General features: G+C 44.8%; 1 protein-coding gene across 2 annotated transcripts in view; it reads left to right on the forward strand.

Moving 5' to 3' along the window:
* Positions 1 to 948: 948 nt before the first annotated feature.
* SFXN4 (sideroflexin 4) overlaps positions 949 to 16,995 on the forward strand; it is a 160,422-nt gene continuing 144,375 nt past the window's right edge. Inside the window, exon 1 of one of the 2 annotated variants that reach the window (XM_069239240.1) lies at positions 949 to 1,091. In XM_069239240.1, the coding sequence (XP_069095341.1) occupies positions 1,044 to 1,091 (48 nt within the window). In that variant the 5' untranslated portion in view covers positions 949 to 1,043. The remainder of the gene's footprint in view (positions 1,092 to 16,995) is intronic. The other variant, XM_069239241.1, reaches the window with a different exon arrangement.

Below are 16,995 nucleotides of genomic sequence, written 5' to 3' on the forward strand. Positions count from 1 at the left end.
TTGTGAGGAAAGAAAAGGGGGGAGTGCGAGGGAGCAGAAAGCTCGAGGGGCAGAATGCAAGTTGCGCAGGAAAGAACAAAAACCGTAACGGAACGTTCCCACAAAAAAAAAGTCTAAATATGTTTATAAGCTATACCATAAGGAAAATTTGTTTAAGAACTATAACTTGACTGCGAGCAGCAAGAAAAGAGGGCTGCTTTCCCTCAAGAGTGTACTCCATGGTGACTACTGTTATCCTACTGGTGCTTATGTTCCTATGTTTTTTCTTCCCATTGGCTAGCTTGTTGCCAAGCCCATTGGGGTTTGTAGTTCTTGACTGCTGCTATCTTAAAGCAAGATAAGAATGCATAATAGGAGCCTCCGGTCTTGACATAAAATCTACATTATATCATTTCTACATCTCATAGATACATATATGCCAGCATTTTGAAACAAGAAAGAGGGAGATAAAAAAACCTGGGGCGGGTACCTCAATTTTAACCCATTGACATAAATTGAAGCAAAGGCAACTTTTTACGGGAGACAGCTAAAATTAAGACAATTTAATACATTTTTCCCTTTAAAAACACGTGTGTCTCCCGTCTGAATCGGGTCATTTGGTACGTCCGTAACTATTCTCAAAGATAAATAGGTATAATTTCATTGTTAATAAAGCTATTTAAAGTAAAAAAAAAAGAGCATACTGCAAAACACGTGTAATCGTTCCCTGTCTAAGATGGCTCACGTTCTTGTGCTGTGATGCATTTCGGCGCTGTTCATTATACTAGCTAGTTAAAACACACCCAACGCAAGATTTGCTTCATATTTGTATGGAAAAAATATTACTTACACTGATGGACACATTCCCAGTGCAAAAAGATTTAACAATTTCCCTGGATTTTAAAATAAATAAAAATAATGAAATCCACCGTGCCAGGCACGTTCCAAAGTCGAGCGCACGAGTGTAGTCTTTTTTCAATGTCTGGTGTCTAAAAACCTTTTAACGTGCCGGACCTAGATCGGAAACCTATTGTAGGTGTAACGGAGCTCTGTATTCAGCGCACATGGAGAAGCTGCCATCACCTGTCTCCTCCAGTACATCAGAGGGACAGGTAGGGAAGGAAGAGGAATAGCCTGTGTGGCGCTTTATGTACAAATAGAGAACGATGTATTGTAGGCGTCTGCTGAACGATAGTAGCCATCTTGGTTTGGGATTGTGTCGGCAATGTGACCAAAAGGGTTATATATATAAAGTTTTAAGTGGCTACAGTTTGTGGGTGAGTGCACAACTGCCGATGCTTTGATATGTGAATATCGATTTACTTGAGCTGTGCAGCGTCACCAGTTAGTTAATGCTGTGGTTTGACGAATTTCCTGTTTGTCTGGATATCGTACCACTGCAAATGGGCGTTCACCGTTTGTAAATCGCCATATAACTATAAACGGCCACCTTGAAGGAACAAACATTTTAAAGGGTCCTGATTATAATTAAAGGTATCTCTTCGTCATCAGTAGCTCTAGGCACTCAATAAGTCATAATAAACGTACCCATTCACCCGCATATATTCAACAGAATAAAACACACCCACAAACTCAAGTACAACCCTATATACATTGAGAAATGCAAGTAAAAGAAAACATTCTAATATGGCTGCCACCTAAAACTGGCAATCTTGCCCTTTCTTTTATTATTTTTTATATATATATATATATATCAGGTCCACCACCACGTCACCCCCCCCAACATGAGCGTGAGATGCAGATGAAATGTGGGGGAAACAATAGGCCAGTTAGATCTGTCTGGTGAACTGTGGTATACTCTAAAAAGTTAAAATAGAAAGAAATGAAGGAGGATGTCAGAACCTTGTTCAAAGGGGCCTGAGCCAAGCCAGATATATTGGGTCCAGCCATGGTGGTTGAGGCGCTTTACTTCAGATGTCCTGAGGCCTCTCTTTTTTATGGATCCTGCTCAGCTGGGCCAAGCACCCCCTTCTGTACCTGATTCTCAGTTGAGTAGCGTAGATCGAGCAGTCAACACTCCTTCAGGGGTGAACATGACTCATAACTCAATGTGCGATTAGCGCAAACCATTTTCTAACTCTACACTTGCAAAGGTAATCAACATTCAGAAGCAATTACAATCCCCCTTGAAGTTGGGGCTCTACTATTTGTCTGGCCACTCCATGTCCTCCCTCCTCTAGTCCAACGGGTTTAATGTTATTCCCCATTTACTGATGACCACATCCAAAGAAATTAAACAATTAGACCCTACTCAATAGTTTTCTCCTCAGACTTTGTTCATATGTTCAGTCTCTAGTGTCAATGGGTTTGCAGCACTACATGTTCCCGGGGCCTAAAAGGCCAAGTTCTTAGCTTATTCACTCCAGTGGTATGGAACCCTTCAGCGAAGTAGTGCAGTCCTGCTCCGGATCGGCAAAATCAGGCTGCACGCGGTCACACACAGCAGGACCTGGCATGCGCAGGCTGTCTCCCTCAAGCTACCAGCTGGATTAGACAATCAGGGATGCTGCTACGCTGGCAGTGATTCTATAAGCTTTTTTTCCCTCTGCAAAGATGGGGGTAGTCTCTATGCTCGGCTGGGCGTCTGGTGGGGTCCTGTTGATCCTCGGTCTTCCTTCAGTGCAGTCCACAGACTGCAGGCTGGTCCCACCTTTGTCACAGCAGCAGTCCGCAGTCTCGGGTTACATCCTGGGCCCTTGACCTCAGCTTCTCCAGTGGCCCCTCCTGGTATACATGGTCACTGCCCCAGCACTCACAAGTTTGGTCACGCTGACCTGAAGCTGGCATACGGGGTTGCTGAAGCAAATGGGCAGCCGCCTCATCGGTGCAGGTGCAGGATTGTCCCACTGCAGTTCTTGATTGTCTACTGCGGTCCTTCCTGGCATGCGGGTCGCCAGATCGTTACGGCACATGGGCTACAGTCTGATGAGTGCAGGAGCAGGGCCACAGTGCTTCTTAGCCCAGTCCACAGCGGCCCCTTGCTGAATCAGCCCGACATGCTGGCATACCCCTATTGGTGCGGTAGTGGATTCCTCACAAAAGGAGTCTTCACATCAGGGCTCCCTTCTGTACCTCGCTCCTTCTAACATTCTCCTCTTCCTCACGGGCACACCACTCTTGGCAAGCAGGCAGGCGCTAGTGCTTCAGGGCAGGTGGTCTTGGTTTCTCTGGCTCACCCAGCAGGAAGACTAGTAGGCTGGGCCTCGTCACAGGCAGAAGTCTTTCAGAACTTCCCCTATCCAGCCCATCTGGCTGCTTGGTAGATGACAAAGTGTTGGGGTCTCAGATTCCCCTACTTATAGTCTTTTTCCAGACAAAATGTAATTTAGTGTATAGGTCATTGAGGTTTAATGTTGAGGTTCTGATTCTTTGAAATAGCCATCTTTCGCCTTTCTTTTTTCTCCTGAAGGATGTCTGACAGCAGGCAGTTTTCTGAAGTTGATTAACCCACAAGAAGATTCATAGGATTAACCAGAATTCACAACTGGATGTCAGCCACAGTGATAAGGGCATCAAAAGGATAATCCTGGGCCCTCAGCCCTACTCTTTCTGATTTCCTTATCACCGCCATCTCCCTGTTCTTGAGATGTGTCCAGGTCCCTTCCTTGTGATCTGTCACTGAATCAAAGAGCACCTTGAAATGCACAGGAAGAGCCTGGCTTTCCCACTCTTCAGTGCGTGCCCACTCAACTTACAGGAATGCAGCAATACATAAATCTGTGTGGGGTTGTTTCTCTGCACCTCATGTTTTCATCAGGAAGGCCTGATCTTCCCAAAATGGAACTCAAGGCCCTGCATGAAATGTACCAATGCAGACACTTCTACACTCAGTGTACCTCCACAGCACACTCACTGCCTAGTACTGTTATCCACATGTAATATACCACCACCAGCCTACTCACATATAGCACATGCGCTCAGTCTGCACACACTGGTAAGTACTGTAGTTGGGGTTGCAAGTTATAGTTACCTTAGGGCACGGGTTATAGTTTCTTGAGATAAGTATAACTATAGCTGCTGAATCTATATGGTTTTGTTTGTGTAAAATCTGTGCGATTTAATGCTACAAGATTAACGGCTGCAGGCCTTAATATGGCCCATTAACAATCTACCATTAAAGGTCTATTATTTTTAACATATGTATTTCATATTAAATAAATCAGACCTATTGCTTTTGTCATAACTTTTCCTAATGAACTGATCTGAAATAATGATTTACAGTCAACCAAGCAGACCCTCACTATCACTACCTTTTTACAATAACCAGCTACCAACAGTATTGAGCGCAAACTTTTCCATAAGGCAAACTTTAGGTATACCATAGTAAAATTGCAAATGTGTTTAAAATTACATTTTTCAAAATAATATAAAATCCCTCGAAATAAGGCCTAATGAGGATTATCATAGTGCAAATCTTCTATCTGGAAGGCTTGTTCAAGTGGGACATGCTATTCACAAAAAGTAAGTTACGCCTAATAGCTTTGTTATAACTTTTCAGAATAAACAGATCAAACTTATGTAATTGTACATTACTGTCAGAAGTGACCTAAAGGGCCTGTTGTCTTGGGGGGCATGGCCGGGTGGCCGATGGAGTGAGTCGCGGAATCTCGGAGCTCCGAGGAACCGGCCCTCACCCGACCCATCCGGCAGTTGTAAATCCTTAGATGGGGACCCTATCCAACACAAGCTCTGGAAGGCCCCCGGAAGATGAAACCCCCCCCCAAAAGTGGACCGTTGCGGTGCCCTGCAAGGCAGCAGACAGAAGGCCCAAGACACAGTGAAGGCCTCCAAGATGGGAGCTGCTATGGCTCGGCAGCCTTGCAGAGAGACGGGGGCAGGTAGCTAGCACGGGTGAAGTTTGCGCAGAGTCCCGGCACCTGGCACCTCGGGTGAAGAGGAGCCGGCAGCATTGAAGGCGCCGCCCACCTGCAGGAAGGTGAGGAGAGGGTGGTGACATTGGGAGTGTGGGCCGGCAACGGAGGAGACGTTGGACCTTGGGCAGCAGACAAAGATTGGCGCCCTCTCCCCCCTACCTTTTACTAAAAACGGCCTGTGTGGGGCTGCCTGCCTCCCCCTTCCTCCCCTTCCCACGAGGAATATACAAAAAAGGGGGACCAGGACTTAAAGAAAGCTAGGGGCCCCACCGGCGGCTACAAGATAGCAGGTGGCCCCGTAGATTAGAGGAGGGAGATCCTGCGCATCGTGGGGGTGGCTCCTCCCCTGCCCCTCCCCCACACACCTGAGCCAGAAAAGACCAGCATAATCAACGGGGGAGAGAAGTGAAAAGGAGAAAAGGAGGAGGATGAGAGGGCCCGTCTGGCTGTTAGACCCTGGAGACTGTGTAGAATATGGGCCGCCGCTGGCACACTGACTGGCGGACGATGAGGGAGACACCCTAAATTAATCGGGGTGAAACTCAGCACAGGCGGGAGCTCTGGCTAAAGCAGGGCTGTGCACAGTGGATCATAGGCCTGCAGAGAAGTCTGGAAGTGCATGTAGGGCCCAGAAAGTCCAGAAAGAACGCACGTCAAATGGGAAGTAGAGACCACGCATTAGCAGTTAGCTTATTGGTGCGACCAGTTGAGGGCACCGAGAGAGAGCAGAGGCGTGCCCCATACCTCGCACACTGGCTATCACTGAACCTCATAGCTATGGGGAAGGCTAATAAAAAACGAGACGTGACGGCAGACGATCGGATAAGTAGCTTTCAGGAGGCTGATCTAGAAGCACGGGGGCCACCCGCATTTGGAGAACATGCACCCCACTCTCACACTTCAAGATGTGATGCAGGCATTTGCGGCATCTCAGGAAGCTCTGGAGCAGAAAACAGACACATGAGCAGAGATCTGGAACTTCTACGCAATGATCATAGACGCCTGGAGGAACGAGTGACTGCAACAGAAAGGGCGCTATTGGAGACGACTCCAGTGGTAACTATGGCCAGCAATAGACTAAACGATGTAGAAAGACGACTGAAAATGCTGAAGGATAGAGCAGAAGATGCTGAAAATAGAGCCCACCACAACAACATTTAAATAGTGGGCCTCCCGGAGAAAATAGAGAAAAATGATCTGGTGGGCTACCTTGAGACTTGGATTACTCAGGAGTCAGTCCCAGAGGGGCTTCCCCATTTTTTGCTTTTGAAAGAGCACATTGATTGCAGCCATTGCCCCCTTCCAGGAGCACCACCACACACAATAGTGGCAAAACTGCTACACTTTGGAGCCCGTGACCTTATCCTGCGGCCCACCTGCCAAAACGACCATCTGGTAACTGAAAACCATAAGGTGCTAATATTCCCTGACTTTTCTAAAGAAGTACAACAACAACGGGTGGCCTTCGGCACGGTGAAAAAGAAGTTACGAGACCTAGGAGTGGAATATTCTCTGCAGATTCCAGCCCGGCTCTGAGTGATCACCCCAACAGGAGTATAGTTCTTCTTCACTCCACAGGAAGCGTAGTCCTAGGCGGAGTGCCAGCCTGGACCGGGCCCTAATGGGGAACAGCACGCTGGGAAGAGGAAACACCGTGCACGATCCCGGAGGAGGGGATGATCCGTGGTGAGGGGATCCCCCACAGCAGAGGAGGTACAGCAAGAAAAACTGAAAGCGGTTAAAGAAGTGGTCTCCATTAGCGGGAAGACACCTGGAGAACGAGTACTGCCACCGCCAAGAGCTAATATAAGTTCAGACTCAGACAATGACTCGAAAATATCCATATTCTCTGCCGAGGGCCTACCAGTGGTGACCCCCTGCTCAGCTGATGATCTGATATAGCAAGATGTATCGACTATGAGAGTGGTAATGAAATGCCTGTTATGGGGACATACATTTGTCAGACATTCCCCCGAAAAAAGCTGAGTGCAGGCTTTTCTAATGTTTTATACATGTCCCAAGATGGAGGGCTACAAGATGTTGCAAGTAAAATGATTGTTGATGCCAGTTGGGGACTGGATTTCTTGAGAGCCCTCCCCTGCCTGGATACCGCCCCGAAAAAGTTCTATACTGAGATATAACTTGCTTAATTTGACGTTTGGATGGGGGGAGTGTTTCTTCCTGTCCTGGGGAATGAGAGTTTGGTTATTCATAACTCAGAGCTAGTTGGGGAATGCTGGGATTTACCCCTGGTGTGGAAAAGATTGACAATACATGCTGAGCTGAGGAGAGGAGCTCTGCATAATCTCCAATGGAATGTGGAGGAGAATGTCCACTCCCTGAACCAAATAACATACCCCTCATGGAACACAAAAAAGTTATAAGATAATCTCCTGGAATGTCAGGGGCATACATACATTAGCTAAGCGATATAAGGTTTACACATACCTCCAGAGGCGGGGGGTTGACATAGCACTCCTGCAAGAAACGCACATGACTGCCAAAGAAGGCGTGGCCTTGCAGAGAGGCTGGCAAGGGCAACTATACTAACACTACATTCTCGGCTTATGTGCAGGGAGTTCTCATATGGATCAGGGTGAGCTTGTCTTTTTCATTAGTGCGCACAGAGGTGGACCCTGAGGGGAGATATGTTGTAGTGATGGGTAGGCTAGATGGACAGGACATCTCACTGAAAAACATTTACAGCCCCAATGTACACCAGTCACTCTTCTTTGACCGATTGTCTACACGTTTACCTCATGTATTAATGAACAGGGTGGTTTAATTGCGTACTGGATCCTGAGATGAATCAGTCTCACCCCCATTAGTGGCTAAACTATGCACAAAGCGGCGAAAGCACTGATAGAATGGCAGGAACACTAGGGTCTCCGGAATAGCTGGTGCAGACTCAATCTCCTAGAAAGGGACTACTCCTTTTTCTCCAGCATGCATGAGCTCCATATCCGCTTAGATTTTTTCCTATGCTCCCCAGAAATCCACATCAAGGTGGCGGGTATCGAATATCTTGCTCGCACACTATCCGATCATAACCCAGTGCTGATTAGATTGTCTTGGGGGAAACTGCTCACGCCGATACCGAGCTGGCAGCTGAACTCAGAGATGTTGGAGGATCCCTCCTTTCGGGAAAAAGCATGACAGCAAATAGTGCATTATTTTGACAAAAATGAGGGCACGGCCTCAGACTCTCAAACAGAGTGGAAACGTTCAACGTGGTGACTAGAGGGCATTGTATTTCGGAGAGGGTTGGGGTTCGATGCACCTTGCTGAAGGACATTAGGGATATGGTAATTAAACTATGCTCTTTGGAGTCGGATAGACCGGGCCACCCAGAACTGGAGCTGCGACTGCAGGAGGCCAGGGAGCAAGTGGCGGAACAAGCAAAACGGATTTGCTCCTTTGATTATAAGGCTTTTATTGCACAGCAACATAATGAGGGGGTTCAGGCGGGTAAACTTTTGGCTTGGCTTGCAAACCCAGCGCAGAGGGGCTCCCCAATAGTGAAAATAAACTTGAACTCCGGGATGCCCCTGGAAACTCAAGAAGAAATAAATGCCTACTTTGCTGCTTTTTACCGCACCTTATACTATAGCAGACCATTAGCTGACCCCACTCAACTGACTAGATTTTTGCAAGACATCACTGTATCCCGCCTGAGCTGTGACAATGCAGTAGCAATAGTGGGAGGAATAACTGTGCCTGAAATACTGGGGGCCATTAAAAGAATGGCCTGAGGCAAAGTTCCAGGATCGGATGGCCTACCGATCAAATTTTATAGCACTTACTCAACAGAACTGGCTCAGAGACTCATGAAGATGTTTAACGAGGCATATGCCCTAGGTCACCTGCTGCTGACTAGCAGAGAAGCAGTGATTATCCTTTTACTTAAACCAGGAAAAGAGGCTTCAGAAGTGGGAGCGTATGAGCCGTTTTCCATGCTGAATGTCGATTATAAGATCCTGAGTAGTATCTTAGTCTCCTGACTTCTCCCCTTTATGCCCAAATTAATTCACCTTGATCAATCAGGTTTTATTCCCAAATGCAACATGGCAGCTAATATCAGACGTCTTATGGCTATCCTAGCTGATACCTCATATGACGGAACGACTGCTGCCATATTATGTATAGATATTGAAAAGGCGTTCGATAGCCTTAAGTGGGACTAAGAAGTCATGACTCATATAGGACTCGAACAGAGATTTGTGGCCTGCACAAAGCTCTTATATACTAGACCCACAGCCAGGGTGCGGACAGGGCAGACTATCTCAGAGGGCTTTGGGTTAGAGCGAGGTACGAGACAGGGGTGCCCACTATCCCCCTTGCTCTTCGCTATCTCCATGGAACCCTTGGCGGTGTTAGCCGGGTTGGGAGTGCACTTTGAGGGAATTATGGCAGGTGAAGATGTTCAGCGTGTTGCATTGTATGCTGACGATCTGTTTTTATTCCTATGGGACACAGGAAGAGATCTGCAAAGGGTGCAATCCCTGCTGGACCACTTTGCAGAGGTCTCTGTACTTAAAGTGAATTGGTCCAAAACAAAATTGTTTCTTATTGAAGAAAATGAGATCCCGGTTGACTTGCCCAGGAATTTGGAGGTGGAGCCCCATTGCTTATCGTACCTGGGAATCAAAATATATTGAACTGCTCAGGACATGTTTGAGGATAATTACGGCCTAGGCCTTCGCAACCTGAAGATATCTATAGCCTTTTAGCAGACGCTGCCCATTTCGGTGATGGGCAGAATCGCTCTCCTGAAAATGGTGGCGATACCGCGATTGTTGTACCTCTTTGGAACACTCCCTCTGCGGGTGCCCCATTCCTAGTTTAAAGAGCTAACCTCACTTAGCACGCCATTTGTATGGGACAGGGTCAGTGGTGGGTGGCATATGCTACGCTCGGACGTCCGTACGGCAGGGAGGACTGGAAGCTCAGGACTTTGAACTGTACTATTTGGCAGCACAGCTGCAGTGGCTTGCCAGATGGATAACAAGTAGGCGGCAGCAGGATGGGCCTGTGGATGGGTTTACACCGACATATCGGGCCAGGGGTGTGGAATTTATTAGAATATCTACTTGTCCATGGGACAGGTTGCTTCTTAAATGTACTTGTCCTGTAAAAAAAAGTCTGCTTGTCCCTGTGTTGCCATGCAGTGCAGTGACATATTAGGGCAGCAATGTCATTATCTAAGACCTCTGATAATAGCCTCTCTGATTCTGCCAGGGCTACTACTGTAGTAGGGCTTGCATACTTGAAATTTCAGTCTCTAGTATAGCAATTTCTTTATTTTGCGTCCTTTCTGGAGATCTACATACTGGGGCTGGAGGAAGCAGTAAACAAAAGTTCCAGGGCTGGAATGCATTTGAGCCTGCAAATCTCCTAACTTGCATATTTTAAGGATTTTCACAAGCTCTTCTCGAATCTTTTCCCATAATTAGAAATAGTGGAAATTTACTCTTGACAGAGGTAGAAGTAGACGTTCTTCCAGGGTTGGGAAAAGTGGTTGGACGGAAAGTGAACTTGTAAACGCTCAATATATTTTCAGTTGAGCAAATCTACACATTCATATTTGCTCGTGCTAAAATACAGTTCACAAATATTTCCTAGGAGTACGATTTCCTGGTCTACTTCTGTAAGTGCTTGTGAATTTATGAAAGTCACTAATTCAAAGACATATTCCATGGGTGCACTTTTGTGACTTCCTTTAAGAATTGGGTCCCTAATTAGGTCTGGCATTAAAAAAGACACATCGTGTTTTTTTAGAACATTGGAATGTTGGCATGTCCATTGAAGACAATGGAGTGCTGCGGGCTTTTACTGGCCGGTAAAAGCCCGCAGCGCCAACATTCCAATGTTCGCTTTGTTCACAGCAACAGCTGTGAACAAAGCCTCACGGAGCCCGAGGGGATTTTAATCCCCTCGGGCTCCGTGAGCAATTTGTTTGTTTTAATAGAACATTCTGCCCTGAGTGGCAGAATGTTCTAATAGCCTTAGAACCCGCCGTAGCAGGCTCTACCGGCTATTAAAGGCCCTTTCCCTTGTTAAATGCCCTCGCCTTCGGCTCGGGCATTTAACACGGGAGCGGGCCTTTAATAGCCGGTAGACCCCGCTACGGCGGGTTCTAAGGCTATATTAAACATCTATTTCTCTAACTATCGGCTGGCTTTACTGTGAGTGATCGCATTCTGCTGTTCCACAAGGAACATATTAACACACAAAGTAGTTTTGTTCAGTGCCAGGAACTACTGTGGCAATCAATGGTGTAACAAAACTGGAGGGTGCTCCCCTGCAAAGAACATGGAGGGCCCCTCCAAACTTATTCAGGGCAGGTGCTTTGCTGAGGAGGCCCCCTGGATGGGACTGCGTGACCTTTGTTACGCTGCTGCTGGCAGTGTGTGCTTTTTGAGACCACCAACCTTTTTTTCTTTTTGCCAGTGTTTGTTACAATGGTGAGGGCCTGGCAGCCCCTACAACAATAAACCGTGTCAAAACAAGACATGCATTGACAAAACCAAAAGACTCCCAAAAAAATGTCGGATCGGTTGGCTTTGCCAGTGATTGTGTATTTTCATGCTTCCCATAATCTTGTTGAAAATGGCTACACTCATTTTCCATTAGGAATATTTTTTGGTAATACTAGCATGCATCAGTACACTTTACTAAATGAGGCTTCAAAGAAATAGCATATAGCATTTCATAGTAGCAAAACCTTTTTTTCCTCGCTTGCATTTTTTACTGAGCATTTTATTATGGAAGCAAATAATCATCACTCTTGCATACAAGCTTCTGCACACATTTACATCTAATTAGAGAGTATTCTGGGAGCATTATAAGTAGCCTCATATTGTTAAACTTTTCAAAACGTGTGTACACTTATTTTTTATTTTTTTTAACTGGAGCCATTGTCGTTATTGCAGTCTGACCTTAAAATATGTATTTATAGCGCCTACCTTAATAATGAAGGCTTTTCACTAATGAACCATAAATACAAGTTCGGACAGCATTAACGTATGGACACTCATATTATCTCAACTGTGTCCATCATCCTTTTGTGTTGCTAAAGTTGCCCTAAGTGAGAAGGGTATGCCCAGATGTGGGTCCCTTGCTCCCTGTGTCACTGGATCCAAGCTAGCCTGGCTGATGAATGGTGATACCTGAAACCGGTCCCAGGATGCTTGTTTTTGGTCCAGGGAGGACTTGGCCTGGCAGTTCGGGCTGGACAGTTCCCATGGGGAACAGGGTCAAGACTGTTTTGCATATGGCTGAGTCCAAACTGGGGTGGCATGGTGAGCAAAAGAACGATGGATTAAACCCAGATCTGTGACTGGGGGTGAGTATTTGAAAAGTTTTCAGCACTCCGTCCATCATCTTTTTGTGTTGCTAAAGTTGTCCTGGATAAAGGAGCTGGAGAAATGGGCGGAATGTGAAGGGACCCTACTGCGTAGAGAGGCACACAAGGGGATAGGAACTTTGGAAAATGCATGAGCTTCGTAACTACTAGTCATGGCCCTGAAGGACCCTTAGGAGGAATAAGAAAGAGATGAAAAGCTTCCATGGCTTACTTAGAAGTTCGCCAAAAAAAACAATACATACACAGTGGCTATGCTGCTCACCCGCAGGGGCTCAAGAGTCACACTAGGCCTTATGTTGCACCACACCAGCGGGGGTAGGGAGGGATGGGAGGGAGGGTTAGTAGCTCTACCCTAGCGAGTAGGTAGGTAGGGATGCAAAGCACCGATACTGATGCTAGCTGCAGATATTGCAAATATGTGGGAATGCAACTGAAACATTGTGCGATGATGGAAGAATATGGTCATAGATTGTGTCATCTAGATTGAGGGGGGGCTTGTTGACAGCAAAATCCAATAAAATATGTTAAAACAATATAGGTCCTATTGTCTTTATCATTGGCTTGTAACCATAACCAACATAGGCCTACTGAAGTGCACTTAAGATGGGAACCATCATGCATAAAATTATAAATATGGACAAAATAGCAGTTGGCAAAACAAAATACAATCTATCTGAAAAGGACCCAAAAAGAATGATCACAGTGAAATATTTTTAGGCCAAGGCTGGTGGGTGGTTTGTCAAAGTGGTTGCCCAACACCAAAAACCCTTCCCAAGTTATGGTTATATATAAGATTATATGTGAAAAAGGACCTGCATACAACCTGTGATACAGTGTGATAATAATCCACAGTTAAAGGCCCATGTGGCTTAAGAAATGCTTTTCACAATAAATAAGAAAGCCCTTTTGCCTTTGTTACATCTTTCATAATAAACAAATCTGACATTATGCATTGGACAATACTTTTCCAAGTGAACCAATCAGGTCTTTAGTTTTCATGACTGACTCATGTTTGTAACTAAATCAAGCCTATTGTATTGAGCATAAGCTTTCCCATAAGGCAGCTATCTTGCTTACAGTTATACTATTATAAATGCATACAAAATTACAATTGGCAAAGCAAAATAATAGCTCTACTAAGATAACTACAATTATAATAGTACAAATCATTTATCCACATGGTGTGTCAGATGGGTTAACCAACACAAAACCCTTGACTACTAGGGTATTTTTTGAGATTCCATGCAATAAAACATCTGTTTTCATGCTTTATTATAACAATTCCCTTACGTGCCTATTGACTTAAAATATGATTTTATAATAAAACCATCAGGCCTACTGCTTGTATCATAAAGTTTCTTAGTCAGCAGATCAGACATTTAGGGCCTGATTATGACCTTGGCAGATGGGATACTGCGTCACAAACGTGATAGATTTCCCGCCTGCCGTATTACTAGTTCCATTATATCCTATGAAACTTGCAAAACAGCGGACGGGATATCTGTCACGGTTGTGACAAAGTATCCCATCCACCAAGGTCGTAATCAGGCCCATATCCTTGTTTGTTGGCTTGTCACCATAACTAACTTAGTCCTGCTAAGCTGTCCCACAAGGCAGAAATAGCAGTATAAGCACTGTGTATGAGTGGAAACACACAACTTCCTAATCAAATGCTGTACTCATATGGGTGGAGCTGTCTCATCAGGTAGTGTTGCCACATTAAAATGGGACATAGATGCCAACATTTGATAGCAGGCAAGAGGGGAGGGTAGACAAAAATTAGAGGCATTAATTCTCCTATTAACAACTTGTATTGAGGTGGAGGAAGTTTTACCTGAAGTAAACAAAGATAAAGCTTTTTTTGGTGCTCTAAAAAATCACCAGCACTCCCAATTGAGGATGAGAACGAACGTTTTCAGCTCATCCAGGCAGGTTCGGCAGCCAGATGTGGCAAACCAACCCGCTGCATTAATACTTAACTTAGATTGGCATAGGAGCAAGTGGCACCATGTTGTGTGTTGCTTTGTCTGCTGGATCCGCCTATCTATCAGGATGCACTTTGAATACTGGAATTTGTTGGGCTGCATTTACAGTTTAAAATGTGAAAATGGGGGGGTTCAGAATATAAAACGCTGTTGAAAATTCAGAGGCTGCATTTGTTTTATTTTATTTCTGTTTTGTGAATATAGCAATGTTCGGAGTCCTAGTGCCAAAGTTGATTAGTTTGTTATTGTTTACCACATGCCCAAACATAGAGGTATCGCTGAGCCTATAGGAAAGAACCAGTTTGTACAAGATATCTAACTGCAAATGGAGATTTTCTTAGCTTCAGTGAAAGAAAGTCTTGATTTTATTAAAAACTTAAAGACACAGAGGCAAGTATTATGCTATCTTTTCCTGCTTTATTTTCAATAACAGCCAAGATAAAATCACAAATCCCAGCATTCCAAGCTGGGAAACTAAAATATTATGTCATAAAGGTAAACCAGCAATCACATAATGATAGTTCTATAAACGTCTTGACTGGGAGCAACAAGTCCTCTTTTCTTGTGTAAGCAGTTAATAGATTTTAAACAAAGGTACAATAAGTAGCCAAATTAAATGCCAATAGAACAGAAAAAATGCTCTTAAAACAGTCAATAACTCGAAGCATCATCGGGTGTTAGTCCAGGATATTGACGTCTGTCCTGAGATTTGTCCTGTACTCGACCGTGGCAAAAGGTGGACAAAAAACTGATGTTGTGATTGTTGAACAATCGACTCCTGTTTAATATGTCTGGTTGGGAGCGACTGTCAAACGTAAATAAACAGAGGGAGGGTTAAAACAACTGCGGTTGGATAATACTCGCCTCTGTGTCTTTAATAAAATCAAGACTTTCATTCATAGAATATAAGAAAATCTCCCTTTTATTACAAGACCCGGAGGCTCCTATTATGCTAGTTCAAAGCAACAATAGCATTATCAACATGAGAACCGTGTGCAATAAAAGGTTCTGAAGGTTGAAACATTTGTCCTATCAGCAGATTTGAGAATGTCATTCAGACTCAATCCAGCCCAGAAGGCTTTAGACTCCAAAGCGCCCCTGGTAGAATGGGCTTCAAAAATTGAGATATTAATACCTGCCAGATTCATAATCCATTTAACCCAATGGGCTAATGTAGGGGAAGAAACCAGTTTATGGGGAGTCCTGAAGGAGATGAGGAGTTGCGGTAAGGACGGCTTTCTCAAATCCTTTGTTTTTGTAATATACTGCCCCAAGCAACTACCAACACACAGCTTCGGGTGGTCAGGGAAATAAGGATAGAACACTGACATTAGATCTGTTTTTGTCCTTCTGGGAACCTGAAAGAAAACACCTGAGGAAGTAAACTGTACAAAGGACATATCCAACGCTTTGACATCTGAAATACGTTTCAAAGAGATTAGACACAATAGCATAGTTAATTTTTCAGATACAAAATTTAAGAGATAAGTGAGGATTATCAGGTTGATTGAGCAAGAATTGTAAAACAACATTCACATCCCACATTGAGTTGTACTTAGGTAACAGAGATTTAGAAAATGTTACTCCCTTTAAGAGACTACATATCAACGGGTGTTCACCAATCAGCTTCCCATTCACTCTGATGTGTTCTTCTGAGATTGCAGGTCTGTAGGAGTTGACCGTTCTATAACCTTTCCCTTGGTAGGCCAAAGAGGCAAAGAAATTGACCACTAACGTTACATCCACCAAAAAGGGATCTGCACCCATGCCCACGCACCAACTATGCCACACTCTCCAGGCTGATTTGTAAGCCTTGGGTGTACCGGGTCCCCAAGCTTGTTGGATGAACAGGACAGCCTCTTCTGAAATTCCTGGGGTTCTCCAGGAAGACCCAAAACCATCCATGCCAGAAGCTATAGGGACTGTTTGATGATCCAATCATGAGATAGCCCTTGGGGATCTTGAAGTAGTGAAGGGAATTGAGGAAGAAGAATTGGATGATCTATGGATAACTCCAGAGCTGAAGGGCACCAAGGTTGACCCTGCCTGAAAGGAATGATCAATAGGACTTTTGCCTGTTAACGCTGAATTTGCACCAGAAATCGAGATGATATAAGAAAGGGAGGAACGCAAAACGTACCTGCCCGACCAATTCTTTACATAGGCATCCGTTGCTAATGCTAGTGGATCTGATCTCCAACTGTAAAAGGAGGGTAAATGGGTGTTCAGCTGTGAAGCAAAAAGATCCACAGAGAAGGGACCGAACCTGGAAGAAAGTTTTCTGAATATTGAAGGATGAAGACGCCACTCGCTGGAATCTCGAAGGTATCTGGATCACTAATCAGCGATTATGTTCATATTGCCTGGAAGATATTCTGCCTGGACCGAAATTTGTTTCGGAAGGCAAAACTCCCAAAGACTCTTGGCTAAATTGGCGAGGGGTTTGGATCTTATGCCCCCTAGGTGATTTATGTAGTGAATCACTGAAAGATTGTCCATACAAAGGAGGATGGAATAACCTATCTTGTCTTTTGCAAACGTTTGGATCACAAAGGAACCTCCAAGAATCTGTAAACAATTGATGTGCAACGATAACTCCTCTCTTGACCATACTCTGCCAGTTCAGAACTGACCACATCTTGCGCCCCAACCAGTCTGACTTGCATCAGATTCTGAGACAAGATCTGGTGCTGTAGAGAAAATCGCTTTTCCATTCCATGCTTCTAGGTGATCTAACCACCAATGGAGTTCGACCCAAGAGTCAGATCTG

This window comes from Pleurodeles waltl, chromosome 6 (assembly GCF_031143425.1).
Source record: "Pleurodeles waltl isolate 20211129_DDA chromosome 6, aPleWal1.hap1.20221129, whole genome shotgun sequence".
NCBI lineage: Eukaryota > Metazoa > Chordata > Amphibia > Caudata > Salamandridae > Pleurodeles > Pleurodeles waltl.